The 21,235-nt window shown below is 43.9% G+C and overlaps 1 protein-coding gene across 3 annotated transcripts in view; it reads right to left on the bottom strand.

The window, feature by feature from the left end:
* wbp1la (WW domain binding protein 1-like a) overlaps positions 1–17,525 on the bottom strand; it is a 108,228-nt gene extending 90,703 nt beyond the window's left edge. The window contains exon 1 of one of the 3 annotated variants that reach the window (XM_072479584.1): positions 17,358–17,525. In XM_072479584.1, the coding sequence (XP_072335685.1) occupies positions 17,358–17,456 (99 nt within the window). In that variant the 5' untranslated portion in view covers positions 17,457–17,525. The remainder of the gene's footprint in view (positions 1–17,357) is intronic. The other 2 variants (XM_072479587.1, XM_072479585.1) reach the window with 2 other exon arrangements.
* Positions 17,526–21,235: the final 3,710 nt, after the last annotated feature.

Raw genomic sequence — 21,235 nt, 5'->3', positions numbered from 1 at the left:
AGAACGATTAATTGTGTCTTGTTACCATTTTTTCCCTTTTTGACAATATTTCTTCTTTTTTTTCACCTTTCTCCACTTTGACCCTGTCATACTCTGGGCATTATTACACCCAAATAGCTGCCTTGTAATGCTGCCATATCCTTTTACTTTGCAGGCCTACATATCCCCTCTACCGAACTCTCCCTCCCCTCCCCCACGTCCCTATTTAGTTTAAAGTCCTTTCTACTTCCCTCGTTATGCAGTTTGCAAGAACATTGGTCCCAGCATGGTTCAGATGTAGGCCGTCCCAACGGTACAGCCCCCACTTTCCCCAGTAATGATGCCAGTGCCCCACAAACTGAAACTCGCTTCTCCCACACCAGTCTTTGAGCCACATATTCATCTCTCTAATTTTATGTACCCTATGTCAATTGGCACTCGGCTCAGGTAATAATCCAGAGATTAAACTTGGAGGTTCTGTTGTTTAATTTAGTGCCTAGCTTCTCAAACTCTCGATGCAGAAATTCTTGCCTCATTCTACCTATGTCGTTGGTACCTACATGAACCACGACAGTGGGGTCCTCACCCTCCCGATGCACAAGTTCCTCGCCAGCCCAGATGTCCCAAACCTTGTCACTGAATAGGCAACACAGCTGTCGGGACTCTTGATCCTGGCTCCAAAGAAGTGCCCATTCCCCGAACTAAACTATCCCCAACTACAACTACATTCTCTTTTTTTCTCCCCATTTGAATGGTTTCAAGTACCATGGTGCAATGGTCAGTTTGCTGATCCCCCCCCCCCCCCCCCTGTGGTCTCCACTCTCCGTAGAATCTGTACAGTGTAGAAGGAGGCCATTCAGCCCATTGGGTCGGTACTGAGCCTCTGAAAGAGTGCCCCAATCAGGCCCACTCCCTTTCAATCCCACCTAACCTGCACATCTTTGGTCTGTGGTAGGAAACTTATTTAGACATAGGGAGAATGTGCAAACTATACACAGTCACCCAAGGCCGGAATTGAACATGGGTCCCTGGTGCTGTGAGGCAGCAGCGCCAACTACTGTGCCACCGTGCTGCTGTGCTGTTGTAGGCTCTTCACACAGGGAGCACAAATCTTGAACATGTTGGACAAGAGCAGGGGCTGAGGCTCCTGTCGTGTTGCCTCTTGGATCCCTCTACCTGTCTCACTTGTAATTGCACCTTCCCTGTCCCTGATCACTGAACAAATTCAAGGCAGTTAATCTAAGGGGCGCGACAACCTTCAGAAACACAGCATCCAGGTAACTCTCCCTTTCCCTGATGTGTCGCAATGTCTGAAGCTCAGACTCCAGCTCATTAACTCTGAGCCAAAGTTCCTCAAGCAACCAACACTTGCTACACGTGCAGTCAGTATCATAACCTCAATATGTCAGGATACATCTGTTCTACTTTACAACATCACCTTTTCTACATGTAATCAATTATCTTCCTCCCAAGGTACCAAGGGGCTGTTTAGCACAGGGCTAAATCGCTGGCTTTGAAAGCAGACCAAGGCAGGCCAGCAGCACGGTTCAATTCCCGTAACAGCCTCCCCGAACAGGCACCGGAATGTGGCGACTAGGGGCTTTTCACAGTAACTTCATTGAAGCCTACTTGTGACAATAAGCGATTTATTTCATTTCATTTCAAGAAATTTGAATCCTCATTTGCCTCCAACACTAATCTACAAAGAAAACAGATGATGAATCACCACTACATTTGATCTGAAAATGGGAATTCCTTTGATTTAACTGGATGACTTTCTTCTTCCAGAAACAAAGAAACCAACTTCATACCGAGCTGGAACATATTCAATTAAATGCTCATATCCGAAAGAACGACTAAGTTATATGTAGCTTCTGGTTTTAAAAAAGCCTATTTAAAAAAATACAGGAAACTGGAGAAGTAATGCATCAAGGAAAAGGAAAAGGCTTATCCAGTGCGATTGCAATTGTAGCGTTTGCCTCTACACGAGATGATGCCAGATATGATTCCAAATCTGCATTGATTTTATTCACAAGCAACAAAAGGTGCTGGGATTAGCACAAAAAAATAAAATCAGTGACATCCACCAGCACCTATTCTGGGAAGGCACCTTGGCCAACTGTGACCCTCCACGATGAAACTGTTTGCCATGCTGCTGGCCACAAAACATTGAATGCCTTGTCTCGACATCCGCACCCACATTTGGAGAATGACAATTTGACTGCTTGCTGGTGGGGAAACTATTGTGAGAAGTTTGCACCTTCAAGAGAGATAGGTGTGGGAGGTAATTATAGAAAATATCAAAGCTTTCTTTAGTGCTGTGATTCCAAGAACTGTAAATTGGATAAGCACCTGCAGTGAAAAAAGAATGTAAGGGCTGCGGGGAAGATGGCAAGGGTGGGGGGGGGGGGGGAGAGAGAGAGAGAGAGAGAGAGAGAGGGGGGGTGACTTCTGGAGTTGTTCTCGCAAACGTTTGGCTCAAACACAATGGGCTAAAAGCCCTTCTTCTGTGATGTAACCATTCTATGATTCCAAAGTTTCTACTCTCCTGCCCAATGCTTATACTTCAACTAATGCCACTAAAAGAGATTATCTGGTCATTGTTCGTGGGAGCTGGCTTTGCGCAAAACTGGCTGTGTTTCCTGCATTACAACAGTAGCTACACTTCAAAGCAGCTCATCTTTCAATTGGGAATTTTGCAGCTATCCAGACTGAACAAAGTTCAACAATCTCTAATCATAGCTAATGCTCCCTTTTTTCAGGGGTTGTAGGTGGTGGTAATGTTTCTGCTGTTCATTAAACTGCCTTCCAAACTATCTCAGAATTTCCTATGTGCTTTTCTTCCATTGCTCTTTCCATGTACCGATTTCTACTGTACTTTGTTAAAATATTTTATACATCTGCAATGCCTTCCAGTTCTGACAAGAAAGATCGGACCCGAATCAATAACTCTACTCCTCGCTCCCGACCTGCTGAGCATTTCCTACATTTTCTATTTGTACTTCGAAATATACTTCATTGGGTGGAAAGTGCTTGGGGTGACCGGGGTTGTGAAAGGCACCATATAAATGCAAAACGTTCTATCTGGAAATTGTAGCAATTTCACAAATCTACTACTTTGATACAATTGAACCAATGTCAAGTTTGCAACACCTATAGCAACAATGAAGCAGTAATGAAAGCACAATGCTCGACTCCCAAGAGGTAACTCCCAACAGTAACCCAGAGGTTACTGTTACAAATTGCAGGGCTGTCTTCGGAGTTGATCTCGATCAATACCTTGGCTTTGTCTGAGACTGTGTGCAGTTAGCTGTAAACTACATTTCACTTCAGCTAAATTCACAGATGAGAACCATCCAGAGGACATGAATTACTGTACTCAAAATTCCAGAAAACATTTGAGTTCCTGATGAGTGGGACAATTAATTTTGGATTAGCTAGCTGGTGATTAATAAATAGGATTCAGTCAAGTGATGGGTGTTAGAATGTTTGGGTTGCATGAATGGGAATCTACATAGGTCTGTTATGAGTCCATATTGTTCTCACTCAAATAACAGGCAGCGTGAAATTGCAATCTCACTATGAAGTATGTGAACCACATTTATTGCATTCAAAGGGACAGAGCAAAATTAAGTATGGTAACAGATGAATAACAAGTATCAGAAAATATGAATCAACAACGAGCATTTATGCTGCATCTTTCGTGTAATAAAACATCCCAAGGCAACCTCCCAAGGCACAGTCACAGCTGCAACAAAATTTGATACAGGGACACATAATGAGGCATTAGGATAGGTGTGGAGTTTAAATACCTGGCCAAAGAGATAGGTTCTAGGAGTGTCTTAAAGGAGAAGAGATGGGAGAGATTTAGGGAGCGAATTTTGGAGCTTAGGGTCTGTGCAACTTAAGGCACATCCGCCAATGGTACAGTGGTGAAAAACAGAGACATGCATGTGGCCGAGATTGGAGGAGTGCAGAGATCTCAGAGGGTTGCCGGATAGCCAAGAGCCATTGACCGGCCGGCGTAACGGAGAATCCCGCCGGCAGGTCGGTACAGAAATGTGGTGTGGGGGAGATTCCAGCCCCAGAGTGGGTCATTTTACTTGTAAAATTTCAAATTATGCCACTCTGAAATAATGCTGTCCCTGGCTTACAAGTTGAATATTTCATTTCAAATGCTTTAAAATGTCACCACAGTCCCAGAAGACCATAGGCTGCTCTCCCCTTTGAGAGACCTGACTACTGGTGAAATAACTCAAGGGTCACCACACCTCAGGTGAGTAGCAAGGTTGAGAATAACCTCAGCCAGTATGGGAATTGAACCTGCCCTGTTGCCGTTGCTTCATGGACCAGCTATCCAGCCAACTGAGCTAACTGACCCCATGCCACCAAGAGGACGTTTGCTCGATGAGGAATCTGGTACCAAGAGATTACGGTTTGCATATTAGTCGTAGAAATGCTTCATATTTCAATTGCCTGTGGCAAAGCCTTCATTCGATGAACAAATGAGTCCACTTAAGTATAAAAGTAAAGACAACAACATTGCAAAGCCTCATGGTCTCCAGTTCCCACTTGCACACAGCCTAAACCCATGAGAAACAGGAACTGGTGCAAGATCAATCTCTTAATTAATACCCTTCCATGGCTCAGTCAAAATCGACTGAAACTAGCGGACTGCAAAGATTGAAGATTCTTCTGGTTCTGAATGGTGTGCAAAAGTCAAGCATTGCACTACCCTTGGAATCCACTTCTGTATAACTATCCTCCTCGCAAATGAATTCACCCATCCATTTTAGCCTCAACACAGGCCTGATACGTGCAAACTTTTAGCATAAGCAAGACAACACAATGAGCATTGCATGTGGTATTTGGTGAGTCAAATCACATTATTTTGCTCATGACATGCAAAGAGCCGCAGGTATTGGTTCATAAGAGAGTTGCACATTTCCCAAAGTTGACTTTTGGCCATGATGACAGAGAACAATTGTGAGAGAAAGATCTACTCTGTAAAACTCCCCCCACAGAAAAGCTTACCATCCAATGTCCTAGTCTCACAGTACACTCAGTAATAAATGGAAAGCTAATTCTGTATCTTGCATCTGTCATTTTTTTCTTTCAATTATTCCAAACTTTCCCAGTAATTTTGATCATTCTAACTGGCTAGTTTGCTTGTAACTCATTACAAATACAGCTTGGTTCTTTGGTTTATGGATATGTTTGACAACCGACACCCATGGCTTCAGTAGCATTTCCCAACAGAATTTTCCCCCCCCCAATTACGATTTATTCCTTTAGAGCCTGTTAGATATTAAGAGAGCGGTGATCCCCCTCCCCCCAGCTCATCCCTCACACCATTTGCAAAGCTACCAATTTGTGGCATTATTTCCCAACATACTTTTGGGTGATTCCGAGATCCTGGCACCTGAAGTGACAGTGAAGTCAATCAGAGAAAATGCAGCGAAACAAGGGCTACCAGGTGCTCTGAAACTATGCAATAGAAAAAGCTGAATCACGTGATGGCGCAGACAATGGACGCAAGAGCTCCATTGTGTTCATGGCTTTTGAGAACAAGACATTCTGTGCATCACTGTTTCCTGTTACAAACACTCTGGTACACTGTACAAACTGCTTCATATGTAAATCAAACAAGCACATAGGAAAGAACAATAAAATGGCAAGCTACCACTTCAATCATGTTTTGGAAGTTACAAAACTGAAGAATTGTTACAAATCTCTCCAACTCACAGTAGGAAAGCCCCCCCCCCCTCCTACATACCAAATACTGAAGCACTGGGTTAATATTTAACAGGTTACTGAAGCAGCACTGCACTGTCATTGATGGCATTTTCTGGTTGAGTCAATAAGCGGAGGCCCGTCTACTGTCTCAGGTGTACATAACGGCTTCCATAACACTATTTTAAAGACACGAAGGTGAGCCCTCCTGGATAAAAGCAAATTACTGTGGATGCTGGAATCTGAAACGAAAACGAGAAAATGCTGGAAAATCTCAGAAGGTCTGGCAGCATCTGTAGGGAGAGGAAAAGAGCTAACGTTTTGAGTCCGATGACTCTTTGTCAAAGCCCTCCTGATGGACTCACCAACACTGAATCCTCAACCAACATCTCTAATTCTCATTGGGTACGTGAGCGGTAATCTCATTGCCGCTTATGGGACCTTGCGGTACATAGATTGGCTGCTGTGTTTGCTCACATTACATCAATGATTTAAACTGGTAAATACTTTATTCACCGTATATTTTTGGATGTCCTAAAGATGTTAAAGGCTCCATATAAATGCAAGATCTTTAATAGTTTTGGGTAAGAAAGCACACGAGTGCAACCATGATAATAACACCAAAGTATGTCTGTGTGGCACCAAACACACCCCTAGTACGTTTTAATACCATGAGGCAGATAATTAATGCAGTTTGGTTATGGTATCCGATCACTGGGGTCCAATGTTAGGGGCCCCATATCTGTATACATGTTACCTTTGTATTGAGACCGGTCTATTTTTCTTTTGTATTCCCAATTTTTATCATTTCTGCTTATGTCCCTTGCAATGTCTTCACAAATAAATGCAAAACCAATAAAGATATTTTTTGAAAAAGATCTTTAATAGTTTCTTGATATATCCCTTAAATCAATGATTTATAGCGACATTGCCATAACAAGCCTCTTGCATGGCTCTCTTATCAAAATTGACATATTAAATATTCACCCTCTTCCTCTTATCTATACATGCTCATTTCCACAAAAAACACAAATGAATTAGTCAAACACACCCCACCGTACAAGAGCATTCTTACTTAGTCCACACCTTTCCTTTTGCATGAGGAACTTGAAATTAAATGAAATGAAAATCGCTTATTGTCACAAGTAGGCTCCAAATGAAGTTACTGTGAAAAGCCCCTAGTCGCCACATTCCGGTGCCTGTTCGGGGAGGCTGTTACGGGAATTGAACTGTGCTGCTGGCCTGCTTTGGGCTGCTTTCAAAGCCAGCGGTTTAGCTCTGTGCTAAACAGCCCCTGCTTAAAAGTTCACAAAAAGGTAAATAGTGAAAGATCATTTTCAATAATCAACAAATTGGGGAGAGGTTGAGGAGAGAATTACCATCAGAAGAAAGAAGAGGAAACTTAAATATTTTTTAAATCCAGTGTATGTTATTGGGACATGGAATGTTGAGGAAAATGTTGAGGAAAATTGAGGAAATGCCTCCAGCTCAATTTAATACAAAATTGGGTTGACGTTTGAAAATAACTGTCATAGGGATACAGGAAGAGGCTTGGAGTAAATTGTTCCAACCGAAGAGTTAGTGCTGGAGATGTGCACAGTAGTCTCCCTCTGTGCTGTTTTTTTTGAGCCTCATAAATGGATCAGTAATGCAAGCTCTGAAAATTTGCACTGGACAAGTCCCTATCACGCATGGAGGAAACAGGTTTGATTCTTGTTCAAAGAATGGCTCACTGTGTGAGTGCAACAGAGAGGTAATACAAAAGCTATTCACAGCAAGAGCAATTAAAGGTTAATTCTTGATGTATGGATATGTTCCTCCCCCAAAGCATGCATTCACAAACAGTCAGCAAACATCTTTAAAAGCGTTTTAAGCAATAGCAGAGTTATCATTTTAGAATGTGTGTGTGTGTGTGGGGGGGGGGGGGGGGGGGGGATTGAACTCTACAAGGAACAGCTAGCAATTTGGGGTCTGACTTGTGGCTGTTATTCAGTAACTCTGACTGGGAAACGTGTAGGTGGGATGACAGGAGGGGCTGGATTGAATTCAACTATAATTCCCCTAATGAAAACGTAGCCTGCTAACACGCAATAATGTAGGTTTGAGAGGCTTGGTTTGGTAGCCATGAAACTATAACCCAAAGAATCGTAGAATTTACAGTGCAGGAGGCCAATCAGCCTATCGAGTCTGCCCCGCACCTTTTAAAGAGCACCCTACTTAAGCCCACACCTCTACCCTATTCCCGTAACCCAGTAACCCCACCAAATCTTTTTGGTTACCGAGGGCAATTTAGCATGGCCAATCCACCTAATTTGCACATCTTTGGACTGTGGGAGGAAACCGGAGCACCCGGAGGAAACCCACGCAGACACGGGGAGAACGTGCAGACTCCGCACAGACAGTGACCCAAGCCGGGAATCGAACCTGGGACCCTGGAACTGTGAAGCAACACTGTGCTACCGTGCCGCCTGTGCCATTTCTCTTCCAAATTGCTTGCTGTACTTGTACACTAGTCCTTGTAGGAGTATGCCCAAGTCTCTAAATCAACATTTTAGCCCTTTATAAAAAAATATCTTGCAGGGTGGCACGGTGGTTAGCACTGCTGCCTGTGGCGCTGAGGACCCGGGTTTGAATCCCGGCCCTGGGTCACTATGTGGAGTTTGTCCATTCTCCCCATGTCTGTGTGGGTTTCACCCCCACAACCCAAAGATGTGCAGTGTAGGTGGATCGGTCATGCTAAACTGCCCCTTAATTGGATAAAAAAATAATTGGGTACTTTAAATTCAAAAAAACATTTTCTTAATAAAAAATCTTCCTTTGCTATCCTTATTGCCAAAGAATAACCCCTCAATTGCCCACATTGAAATCCTTTGGCCACCTTGTTACCTGCTCACTGAACCTGCATGTTTTTTATTCCTCACTTACATTGTACTTAGCTTTGTGTTATTAGAAAACCTGGATACATTATTCTTGATCACTTGATAAACCATAGAATCAGACATTCTTTCAAAAGGTGGTCAGTTTCAAAATTTGGCCAATGAAAGCTGACTAGTTGACCCTGCACTGGAAAATTGCCAGGAATAGCAGCAAGGTTATGACAGAAGAGTCTTTTGTCCTTTTGCTTTATTTAAATGGCTAAAGAAAGAACTTCCAATAGTTCCACGGTCTTAAGATGTCCCAAAGCGCCTTGCAGCCAATGAAGTACTTCTGAATTGCAGCCTCTGGTGTAAACGCAGTAACCAATTTGAACACAGCAAGTTCCCACAAGCAGCAACGTATTAATGATCGAGCGATAAAGATGGACTAGAATTCTGGCGAAGGTTTCTGGTTCTTCTCTTAAATAGTGTCATGGGATCATTTGCCTCGCCTGAGAGGGCACCATTTATTATTTTTTAAAAATCATTTTTATGGGATGTGGGCTTCGCTAGCTACGCCAGTATTTGTTACTTAATTACCCTTGTGAAGGAGGTGTTGAGCTGCCTTCTTGAACCGCCACAGTCCACGTGGTGTAGGTACACCCACAGTGCTGTTAGGGAGGGAGCTCCAGGATTTTGACCCAGCGACAGTGAGGGACAACACCTCCCTGAAGGACAGCACCTCCAATAGTCTAAGTATGGCACTGGATTATTAGCCTCGATGTTTGTGTTCAAGTCCTGGAGAGGGAATCAAACCCTCCAACCATCTGCCTCAGAGGGAAGGGTATCACCAACTGAACCACAACAGACCAATTAACTCTGGTTCGCTTAATAAATGAAACAACAATTAAACTTTACTGTGAAACTCATCTTTGGGGGGGGGGGTAAAAGAGACTTTTTGAAGGAGTTGCATTGATCTTTTAAACTCACAACCACACATAATCTACCCCAAAAATGAAATCTTGCCTACACCAATGACAAGTCAGGGCCTGCTTGATGTGGGGGGGGGGGGGGGGGGGGGGGGGGCGTTGCAGACAGGGCATATACTTCCAAATCAGATTACTGGGATTGTGACTAATTTCATGTCCCTGCCGTGCAGATATTTACGGATGTTGGGGCAGGAGCAAACAGCTGTTGGGAACAGATGATGTGAAGGGACAGCTGAGTGAACAGCACAAAGAGACAAACACCCAAGCCTAAAACATCAACACATTAAATAATAGGCTGCAATATCGACTTGCTGACCGGCGGAAAAGCCGACAAGAGTTTGGCTGCCTGTTACAGAATGTGCCCGGTGAATCAAGGTCAGGGGATTTCAGTAATGGGTGGCAAGTTCACCAGATTCCCAAGTGACAAGTTAAAATAAAATTCTGAACTGACCTCCCTGCATCAGCATCAAAATTCAAGCAGAACTACTCATTGCAGGAGTAACTATTGTTAAAGTTTTTTTTTGAAGTGCAGTATCCCACTTTCAAGATAGAGCTAATGATCAAGGAGCAGTCCAACAGTACACAAAGTCTCGAATTGTTGGACTTAAATCATTGAGATAACACGTAGCACACACCAAATTCACTGGATACAAGAAAACAAATCTGAAGTGTTACAAAATAGTTTCTGTTTGAATCCAGCCAATGCTATTTGGAGGCAGCTACAAACACACATTACGAAAGCCTTTGCTATTCTGTTCACCTGGGATGGTGGTTCGGGGATCACAGGATAACAACCTCAAATTCTTGTAAAGTGTCCAGGCTTCCATACAGTGCAACAGAAATGCAAAATTAGAAGTGCAACGGGTTTGTTGTGTACATTGAGAAGCAGCTGGAATTGCAGAACACTGACATCAGGGACGGAGTGTTCTAGAATCCCATGCAATAAAAAACACAATTTGATTTATTCAGTCATTGTAAACAAGTGGCCTGCACGTAAATTTTTCTTTTATTAAAAAATAAAGCAGAGGAGCAATGATACATTAGTGCCACATAGTAGTGGGAGTTAGGTCAAGACCCTCCACTTCGCTCGGTTGTTCACTCCATCATCACCTTACACAAAGTCACCCACCTTCTTGGCTGCAGAAGATGCTGTGCCCATAAGAGGACAGGATGGAGTAAAAACGCCTCTATCAATACTGTTTGATTATTACTATTTTCTCAGGCAGCCTGGATCATGGTTATGGTGTTTGGCTGTCCATTGAAGGCGATATTTCAAGAACTCACGGTTGAAACCCAGGTAATCAAGACCGCTTATAAATTGATTAGACCCCGATGGATCCGTACTCCTGCATGTTGAACACCAGTTGGAAGCAACACTGAAGGTGGCCAGGACACAGAAGGTACTCTGGGTGGGGAACTTCAATGTTCATCGCCACAAGCGGCTCAGTCGCACCACTACGGAGCAAGCTGGCCAAATCCTCCAGAACATAGGTACTACACAGGGTCTGCAGCAGGTGGGGGGTCTGCAGCAGGTGGGAAGGAGCCAACGAGGGAAAAGCCCTTGTCCTCAACAATCTATCGGTCACAGATAAATTTGTCCACGACTATATTAGTAGAAGTGACCATCACATAGTCCTTGTTGAAACTAAGTCCCAACTGGACATTGAAGATACCCTTCATGTTGTGTTGCACCACCACCATGCTGAATGGAATAGATTTTGAACAGATCTAGCAACTCAAAACTGGGTATCCAAGGCATTTTGGGTCAGCAGCAGTAGAATTGTATTCAAGCACAATTTGTAATCTCTTGGCCCAGCATGTCCCTCACTCTATCATTGCCTTCAAGCTGGGGGATTAATCCTGGTTCATTGATGCCCTCAAGCAGGGCGCTTAATCCTGGTTCATTGAGAGTGCAGGAGGTCATACCAGGAGCAACAGCAGGCATGCCTAAAATGAGGTACCAACCTGGTGCAGCTACACCACAGGCCTATTTGCATGCCAAACAGCAGAAGCAGCAAGTAACAGACATAACTAAGTGATCCCACAAACAGTAGATCAGGTCACAGCCAGTTGTGAATGGTAGCGGACATTTAAACAACTAACCAGAGGAGGCGGGTACTCTAAATTTATTTTTAAAAAGAAATGGGTTAAGGCACTGGATACCACAAAGGCTATAGGGGCCAACAATATTTCGGCAATAATGCTAAGACTTATCATAGAGTGCTCTAGGACTGGCAATAATACAAAGATGTGTGCTCTCGGACAAGCCATGCCCCCAGACTGTTCCAGTACAGCTTCAACACTGGCATCTGGAACCTGATAACATGGAAAATTTCTCAAGAATGTCATATCCACAAGAAAGCAAAACAAATCCAATCTGACCAATTACTACCTCTAGACTTGGTCATCAGCAAAGTGATTGAAGGCATCATTAGCAGTGCTGTCAAACAGCACTTACTCAGCAATAACCTGTTCACTGACACTCAGTTTGGGTTCCTCCAGGGCCACTCAGCTCCTGATCTCATTATATCCTTGGTCCAAACATGGACAAGACATCTGAATGAGAGGGTGAGAATGACTGCCCTTGACATCAAGGCAGCATTTGACCAAATGTGACATTAAGGAGCCCCAGCAAAACTGCAATCAATGAGAATTGGGGGAAACCCTATACTGGTTGGAGTCACACCTGGCACTAAAGGAAGGTTGGGATTATTGGACATCAATCATTTCAGTCCCAGGACATTGCTGCCGAGGTTCCTCGGAGTAGTGAACTAGGGCAGGCCATTTTCAGCTAGTTCATTAGCAACCTTCGCTCCATCATTAGGTCAGAAGTGGAGATGTTCACTAATGATTGCATATTGTACAGTACCATTCACGACTTCTCATATACTGGAGCAGTTCATGTCTATGGGGCAAGACTTGGACAACATTCAGGCTTTGACTGATAAGTGGCAAGTAACGGTCGTGCCACACAGGTGCCAGGCAATGTCCGTCTCCAACAAGAGAGAATCCAACCACCTCTCCTTGACATTCAATGGCATCCCCATCAGTGATTACCTCACTATCAACATCCCGAGAGTTACCATTGACCAGAACCATCCATATAAATACTGTGATTACAAGAACAGGTCAGTGGCATGGAATTGTGCAGAGAGTAACTCACCTCCTGATTCCCCAAAGCCTGTCCACCATCTAGGAGGCGGAGCTCATGGGTTTGGAAAGTGCTGTCGAAGGAGACTTGACAAAGTTGCTGCTGAGCATCTTGTGCATAGCACACACTGCCGCCATTGCCTGTCGGTGGTAGTGGGGGATCGGATGCCAATCAAGCTTCTGGAGTGTTGATTTGCACTCTTGTGCTGAGTTAGGAGGTCTCATGGATCTATCAGTGAGCATTCCAACTCCTAGTCACTCGCCAAGAACCTAGAGTGGACTGGTATTAGGCTCACCTGCAATACTGAGACTGAAGTCAGTTACAGTCGAGGTTTGAAGAAAACCCATTTTGCTGATTAAAGTATGGAGGGCTGCCAGTGCCTGTGGCATGGTACTACAATATGAATAAGCAAATCCAAACAGGAGTTGGGGAAAGTTTGTGGGACAGTATAAATAATTTAAAATCCATTTTTTCTTGTGTGGTGACAGGGGAAGGAAGAGGAGTGGAAAACAAAACAAGTACACTTTGTACTATCAGAGCCAACCATTAAATACATCTTCCCCCGTCCCACATGTCATGTCTCAACCTTAAGGTATCCAGATCAACAGATAAAAGTTTCAAGCACCTTAATTTCCTTGTACATATGACTAGAACAGCAAGACAACAGAAATGTTCAGTATGTGATGCGGAGTTAAATCTACTTAGATCTCAATAACATATCTAACATTGGCATTATTCCCAATGTATCTCATACTAACAAGGCACCTACTATACATGTTGATGGGTCTGAGAGGCTTGCCTTAATTGGGAGAATGCGTTTTGAGGCTTAAGTGAATAAAATGAGATTACCTGGAATGTACGAAGTCTGAATAGAAGGGACAAGATCATGCCCAATCAATCAATTTGCTGGATTCGCTGAGAATACAGATCTAGTATTCAAGGGTAAGATAGTGGGTTGTATTTACTTGAAGTTTCAGCTCAGGAGTAACTCTCAGGACTGAATCATCAGATAGAGGATTGTGAAGATAGATGTGCTTGGTGAGCTGTTTGACTAGAGTGCACTTCCAGTGGAAAATCAGCATGCTGTGTATTTTTCATTCGTTCGTGGGACGTGGGTGCTGCTGGCAGAGTCAACATTATTGCACGTCCTTGAGGGAATTTAAGAGTCAACCAGTGAGTCTGGAGTCACATATAGGCCAGACCGGGTAAGGACACCAGATTTCTTTCCCTGAAGGACATTAGTGAACCAGATGTTTTTTTACAACAATCAACAATGGTTTCATGGTCATCATGAAACTTTTAATTCCAGATTTTTTTTTAAAATTCAAATTTCACCATCTGTCATGGTGGGATTCAAACCCAGGTCCCCAGAGCATTATCCAGAATCTCTGGGTTAGTATCCCAGGAACAATACCACTGTGCCACCACCTCCCCAGTTTGCCTACATAACAATGACTGCACTCCAATGAGATTTGCAATGTGTCATGTGTTTTGGGCCACACATGCTATCCACATTTTATAGCACAGTAGGGGGCCATTCAGCCCAGCCTGCCTGTGTTGGATCTCTGTTAGAGCTATCCATGGAGTACCAGTCCTTTCCCCACAATTGAAAATAGTCATCCTTTTCTTTTCATACCCTGTTCATACAAAAATTTCCCTGATCATCGCCTTTTCATTTTTTGACCGTCTAAATGCGCTACTGACTTACCAACCAGTGGAAACAGGTTTTCCCTTGTTACCTCATGCACATTCCCATACCTCATGCACATTCCCATACCTCGTAACTTCAAGCAGCTCAATCAGATTTCCTTTTGTTGTAGTGCAAGGTTCCCCCATTTTTCTACTCTTTCTTCATGAGAAAAGCCTCTCACATTAGTGTTGTCTCTGCATAGCTCTTCTGTACTCACTCCTTGGCCTTGACAGCTTTCTGAAGTAATCTGCCTAAATTCAGACATGTGTGGCCCTAATAAATACTCTATTAATTTAGTAAAAAATAAATCTCAGTCTGGGCCTGTGGAAGCAGAAAAAGCAAAATATTTTAATTGCAGTCTAAACAACTACATGTAGAGATTCAGCACTGCCCATTTGCTTTTGTACTCTGCTTATTTATAAAACCTTAATTAACATACTGTTGCTTTTTCGTGTATAAAAAAGTAACTCAGCAGTTTTCCCCCTTAATTTAAAGGGAGTGTCTGCACCTAAGTCTTTCTCTTTACATTCCCTACCCAAATTTATAATTTCATGTTTCTCCATATCTCAGTCCAAATAATTCTCAAATAATTCATATAGCCAAAATGTTACTTGCTAAAAGTCTTCAAACACGTTGTCTCCCAATCAACTGTTGTACAGTTCTTCTCCCCAGGTTTGCACGAGTTTCACCCCCACAATCCAAAGATGTGCAGGGTAGGTGGATTGGCCACGCTAAATTGCCCCTTAATTGGAAAAGGTGAATTGGGTACTGTTGTACAGTTCAGACTTTCAACAACTTTCTTAATCTTGTCAAATAAAGAGCAGGCTCCCATTCGGCCCATCATACTAGCCTTTCAATTGGAGCTCTCCATTCTAACTTCATTTCCCTGCTCTGCCCCCATATCATTTTAGAAAATCATTACCCATTAATGCTTTTATCGCGAGGATGAACAGTAAGCACCACAAAGCAAGGAAAAACATCAAGTGTGAAATGAAAGTTACAAAATGTACATAAGGAATGTTAGGACAGTAATCTTCTCATGTAACGCAAAAGACAATTGAATGCCTGAGTTTTACGGTCATTTTTTACGATCATCTGAATCCACCTGGTAAGGTCAGGTATCATTATTCAGCTACAAGGGCCAGTGCAGACTCAATGGGTCAAATGGCCTCCTTCTGCACTGTAAATTCTATGATTCTAAATGTTAATTTGATTATAGTGGTAGAGACAGTTAATTATGTATTTGCTACTTTGACATGGTATATACTTAACTTTCCATTCATCTGTAATGAATCAGTGAACCCATTATAGTCAGATATCTCTTATTCTCAATTGTATTCTAGAATTTATAGTCATCTGCGTTTAATATCACAATCATTAATCCCCAAACAAAGAAATTAGCACCATTGCATAAAGCATCTTTGGTGAACATCTGTCACACCATCCATCAGGGAAAAGGAACAAAGTAGGTATTAAAATCTCCTTTGCCCAAATCACCTCCATATACTCGGACATTCTGAGGCACCCAGAGTCTCAGGCTGTGCCTTAAATGTGAACTTATAAACCGATACTGTGCTATTTGTTACTACAGCCCACTTAATATTTTTACCAGAAAAAATAACTTCCATGAAAGTGCTGAAGCAGGCTATTCGGTCCACTATGTTTGTGTAAACTCTTTGAAATCCCACTCCCCATCTCACTAGCCCACATCGCCAGCCAGCAGGAAAGTGGAGTTAATGCCACAATCAGATCAGCATGCTGTTACTGAATGGCAGAGCAGGCTCAAGAGATCAAATGGCCAACTCCTCTTCTATTTCTTGATTTCGCAAAAAGAAAAGCTCAAACTACACAAATCCATAAGACACATTCGGCTCATCGAGTCTGCTCCGCCATTCAATTGTGGCTGATAAGTTTCTCCTCCCCATAATCTCCGATCCCCATATTAATCAAGAACCTATCTATCTTTGTCTTAAAGACACTCAGTGATTTGGCCTCCACAGCCTTCTGCAACAATGAGTTCCACAGATTCACCACCCTCTCAGTTTTAAAGGATCGTCCTCATCTCTGTTTTAAAGGACCATCCCTTCAGTCTGAGTTTTTCCTACTAGTGGAAACATCCTCTCCACGTCCAATCTATCCTGATTCCTTAAAGTTTCAATAACGCGTGAGGAAAACGCAGCAGCCATTTCGCACACAGTAAGATCCCACAAAGCACAAATGAGATGTATGCGCCATTAGCTCAGTGGGCTAGATAGCTGGTTTGTAATGCAGAACAAGGCCAGCAGCAAGGGTTCAATTCCCGTACCGGCTTACCCGAACAGGCGCTGGAATGTGGCGACTAGGGGCTCTTCACAGTAACTTCATACTTGTGACAATAAAAGATGAAGTGATTTTGATGATCAGTGAAGGAGATAAGTTGTGTTAGGACAGCAGGGGAACTTCCCTGCTCTCTGCCAAAGTGCCATCAAAACTGGTAGGAGACTCAATTCAGCATCTGACCCGAAACGCACCCCACCCTCGGGTGCACCACTCCATCAACACACTGGGGAGTGGGTGGCAGCCAAGATGAAGTTATTAAAGTGGTTGAGAAGCCACAGCCCCCTGAACACGACCAATTGGCCCAAAAAGATACCATGAAAACAAAACCAAAACCAAACTTAAACACTGCCCATATGAAAAAAGAAATAAAAGCTTGTGATCGAAATGGGCTTGCGTCTCAGTAAAGGATGAAGTACTCAAGGAAACTCTTGATATAAATTACACATTTTTTAAAAAATCTATTTGATACAATAAATAGCAACAGCATTGACGCCATCAGTGTAACAAATTGAATGTAACAAATGGTGATGTAACCGAGGCCTGAAGTGGTTACAATGTAGCCGGGCTGTTGATGGGCTTCTTTCTGGTGTGTGTTTTAAATGGAAACACATTTAAAAGGCCAGCGCTTTGTTTCCGCTTACCTGCGCTTCCGCCCCGGCCAGGCTGACAGGGAAGATGTGAGGCAGCAACACCACCATTTTCAGCGGGATGCCTCGCCTTGCAGCGGCTGCCGGCTCCATGCCAAGCCCCGCAGCCTCTGCCCTCTCCCGCTGCTGCTGCTGCCTCCCCGGCTCCGGGGAGAGTTCCAACACCCAGCCCCCTCCCCCTCCCCCTCCCGCAGAGTCCCGCCCCCCTTTTCCTTCACCATTGGCCGGCCCCTGGCCTCCGCGTCCCCATTTAAAACTTTCCCAGCTCCCCATTGGCCGGCCTGCCCTGTCACTCAGCCCCTTCCCCGGCGCTCGGCGTCACGCGTCTGCCAACCAGGAGGCTCGCGTCTGCACAGGGTGGGGACCAGCCACAGAGCCTTGTTTATCTGCAAAGCATTGGCTGTCCATTATACAACCGCCTGTGTGTGTGGGATGGGAGAAGGGGGGGTTTATTTCAGCTCCCAGCGTGTGCATGTCAAACCTGTGCATTCTGATTCAGCAAACATAGAGATTCCCTTGAAAGATAAATTCCTTTCTCTCCCCCCCCCCTTCCACCATGCACTCCCAATCGTATTTAGCTATGAGGAGAGGTTGAATAAACTCGGTTTGTTCTCACTGGAACGACGGAGGTTGAGGGGCGACCTGATAGAGGTCTACAACATTTTTAGGGGCATAGACAGAGTGCATAGTCAGAGACTTTTCCCCCAGGGTAGAGGGGTCAAATACTAGGGGGCATAGGTTTAAAGTGTGAGGGGCAAGGTTTAGAGGAGATCTACGAGGCAAGTATTTTACACAGAGGGTAGTGGATGCCTGGAACTCGCTGTCGGAGGAGGTGGTGGAAGCAGGGACGATAGTGACGTTTAAGGGGCATCTTGACAAATACATGAATAGGATGGGAATAGAGGGATACGGACCCCTGAAGTGTAGAAGATTGTAGTTTAGTCGGGCAGCATGGTCGGCGCAGGCTTGGAGGGCCGAAGGGCCTGTTCCTGTGCTGTACTTTTCTTTGTTCTTTGTGTTTGTTAACACACGTATGTCGTGACTCTAGCCCAGCTTACGGATTGCTGTCATTTCCAGTTTCGTTGCAGGGATAATATTGTAGAGCGTGCAATCTAATTGATACTCCATATAAATTACACAAATTCTTTTTTTTAAATAAATTTAGAGCACCCAATTATTTTTTTCCCAATTAAGCGTGGCCAATCCACCTTACCTGCACATCTTTGGGTTGAGGGGGTGAAACCCACACAGACATGGGGAGAATGTGCGCACTCCACACGGACAGTGACCCAGGGCCAGAATTCGAACCCGGGTCCTCAGCGCCACAGTCCCAGTGTGAGGGGCAATCGCTTATTGTCACAAGTAGGCTTCAAATGAAGTTACTGTGAAAAGCCCCTAGTCGCCACATTCCAGCGCCTGTTCAGGGAGGCTGGTACAGGAATTGAACCATGTTGCTGGCCTGTCTTGGTCTGCTTTCAAAGCCAGCGATTTAGCCCTGTGCTAAACCAGCCCCTACCAGAACATTTCGAGATACATAATATAATCAAGCAGAGTCAGCATGGCTTCATGAAGTTGAAATCATGCCTGACAAATTTATTAGAATTAGCTCAATTTTTACACTGCGCCACATGCTGCCTACTACACAAATTCAAGGTGATCAGGTCAGCAGCATTTGAATTAGATTAGTTACTTTCCGTTTTTCATACACAGCTTATCACAGGCTTTGACAATGGTGCAGTTTGGATGTAATTGATCATCAAGTTCCACGGTGGGATATCACTTGGATCTTGCATTGCATTGATGATGGCATCAGTAACAATGCAGGAAACTAATGGGGGCTAAAGACTGATAAGTCATAGAATCATAGAATTTACAGTGCAGAAGCAGGCCATTCGGCCCATCAAATCTGCACAGGCCCTTATAAAGAGCACCCTACTCAAGCCCACGTCTCTACCCTATCCCCATAAGCCCCACTTAACCTTATTGGACACTAAGGGCACTTTAGCATGGCCAATCCGCCTAACCCGCACATCTTTGGATTGTGGGAGGAAACCGGAGCACCCGGAGGAAACCCACACAGACACAGGGAGAACATGCAGATTCCGCACAGGCAGTGATCCAAGCCGGGAATCAAACCTGGGACCGTGGAGCTGTGAAGCAACTGTGCTAACCACTATGCTACCGTGCAGCCCGGTATCCTGGGTCTGATGGGTTGCACTCCAGGATATTAAAGGAAATAGATACCGAGATAGTAGAAGCACTTGTAATAACGTTTCAAGAATCCTTAAATTATGGAAAAGTCCCAGAGGATTAGAAAACTGCCAATGTACTGCCCTGAATCAAAAAGGGAGGGAGACAAAAAAACATGTAACTATAGGCCAGTTGGCTTATTGGTCATTGGGATGTCAGAGTCCATTATAAAGGATATAAGAAGAAGAAATCACTTATTGTCACAAGTAGGCTTCAAATGAAGTTACTGTGAAAAGCCCCTAGTCGCCACATTCCAGCGCCTGTTCAGGGAGGCTGGTACAGGAATTGAACCATGTTGCTGGCCTGTCTTGGTCTGCTTTCAAAGCCAGCGATTTAGCCCTGTGCTAAACCAGCCCCTACCAGAACATTTTGAGATACATAATATAATCAAGCAGAGTCAGCATGGCTTCATGAAGTTGAAATCATGCCTGACAAATTTATTAGAATTAGCTCAATTTTACACCGTGTCCGGACAGTGAGCAGGTCAGTACACATTTGTATGCAATGGGCGACTGTGCAGACACCATCCCAGTTACCCTGTGGATCCATGGGGGTAATACCACAGAGGCAAAGCTCAGTGATGCACTGGAGACAAATTTCAATCTCTGCAAGAAAACCATTGTAGAATGTTCAATGTTGAATAAACAAACACAGAGACACCAGGAAAGCATTGACACATTTTTTCGTTCATCAGTTAGGAGAAGACCGTGATTGTGGTAATCTGAAGGAGGAGTTAATTTGTGATAGAATAGTTATTGGAGTAGTGGATGATGCATTATCAGGTAATTTGCAGTCCCAAGATAATGAGATACTGAGCGAGATTTCTAAACTGTAAAGGGATTACTGAAAAAGAGTGAGAATTTTTAATAAGTGCCCTGGAGTTACCAATCTTCACCTCTGTGGAATTGATTAGCTCCATGTGAGTTAGACCCCACTTGGAGTCACTGTGAGCAGTTTGGGGCACCGCACTTTAGGAAGGATATTTTGGCCTTGGAGGGTGTGCAACGTGGGTTTACAAAAATGGTCATTGGACTACAGGGGTTATGTTACCAGGGGAGATTACACAAATTACGCCTGGTTTTGCTATAATTTAAAAGGTTAAGGGATGACCTGATCAAAGTATTCAAGTTATTAAAGATGAACTATTTTTGCTGGTTGGAATTCTAAAACTAGGGGCATAGTCTAAAACAGGTTTTACCACTCAGGAGGGATGCTAGGAAGAACTTCTTCACTCAAAGAGTGGTAGAGATTTTGAACTCTCTCCCATAAACAGCAGGTGAAGCTAGAACTGTTGTTCATTTAAAATCTGAGATAAATTTTTGTTAGGCAAAGATATTAGGGGCAGCACAGCAGCATTGTGGATAGCACAATTGCTTCACAGCTCCAGGGTCCGAGGTTCAATTCCGGCTTGGGTCGCTGTCTGTGCGGAGTCTGCACGTTCTCCCCGTGTGTGGGCGTGGGTTTCCTCCGGGTGCTCCGGTTTCCTCCCACAGTCCAAAGATGTGCAGGTTCGGTGGATTGGCCATGATAAATTGCCCTTAGTGTCCAAAATTGCCCTTAGTGTTGGGTGGGGTTACTGGGTTATGGGGATAGGGTGGAGGTGTTGACCTTGGGTAGGGTGC

Source organism: Scyliorhinus torazame, chromosome 16 (genome assembly GCF_047496885.1).
Source record: "Scyliorhinus torazame isolate Kashiwa2021f chromosome 16, sScyTor2.1, whole genome shotgun sequence".
NCBI classification, from domain to species: Eukaryota; Metazoa; Chordata; class Chondrichthyes; order Carcharhiniformes; family Scyliorhinidae; genus Scyliorhinus; species Scyliorhinus torazame.
This window is presented reverse-complemented; position numbering and strand designations above follow the sequence as displayed.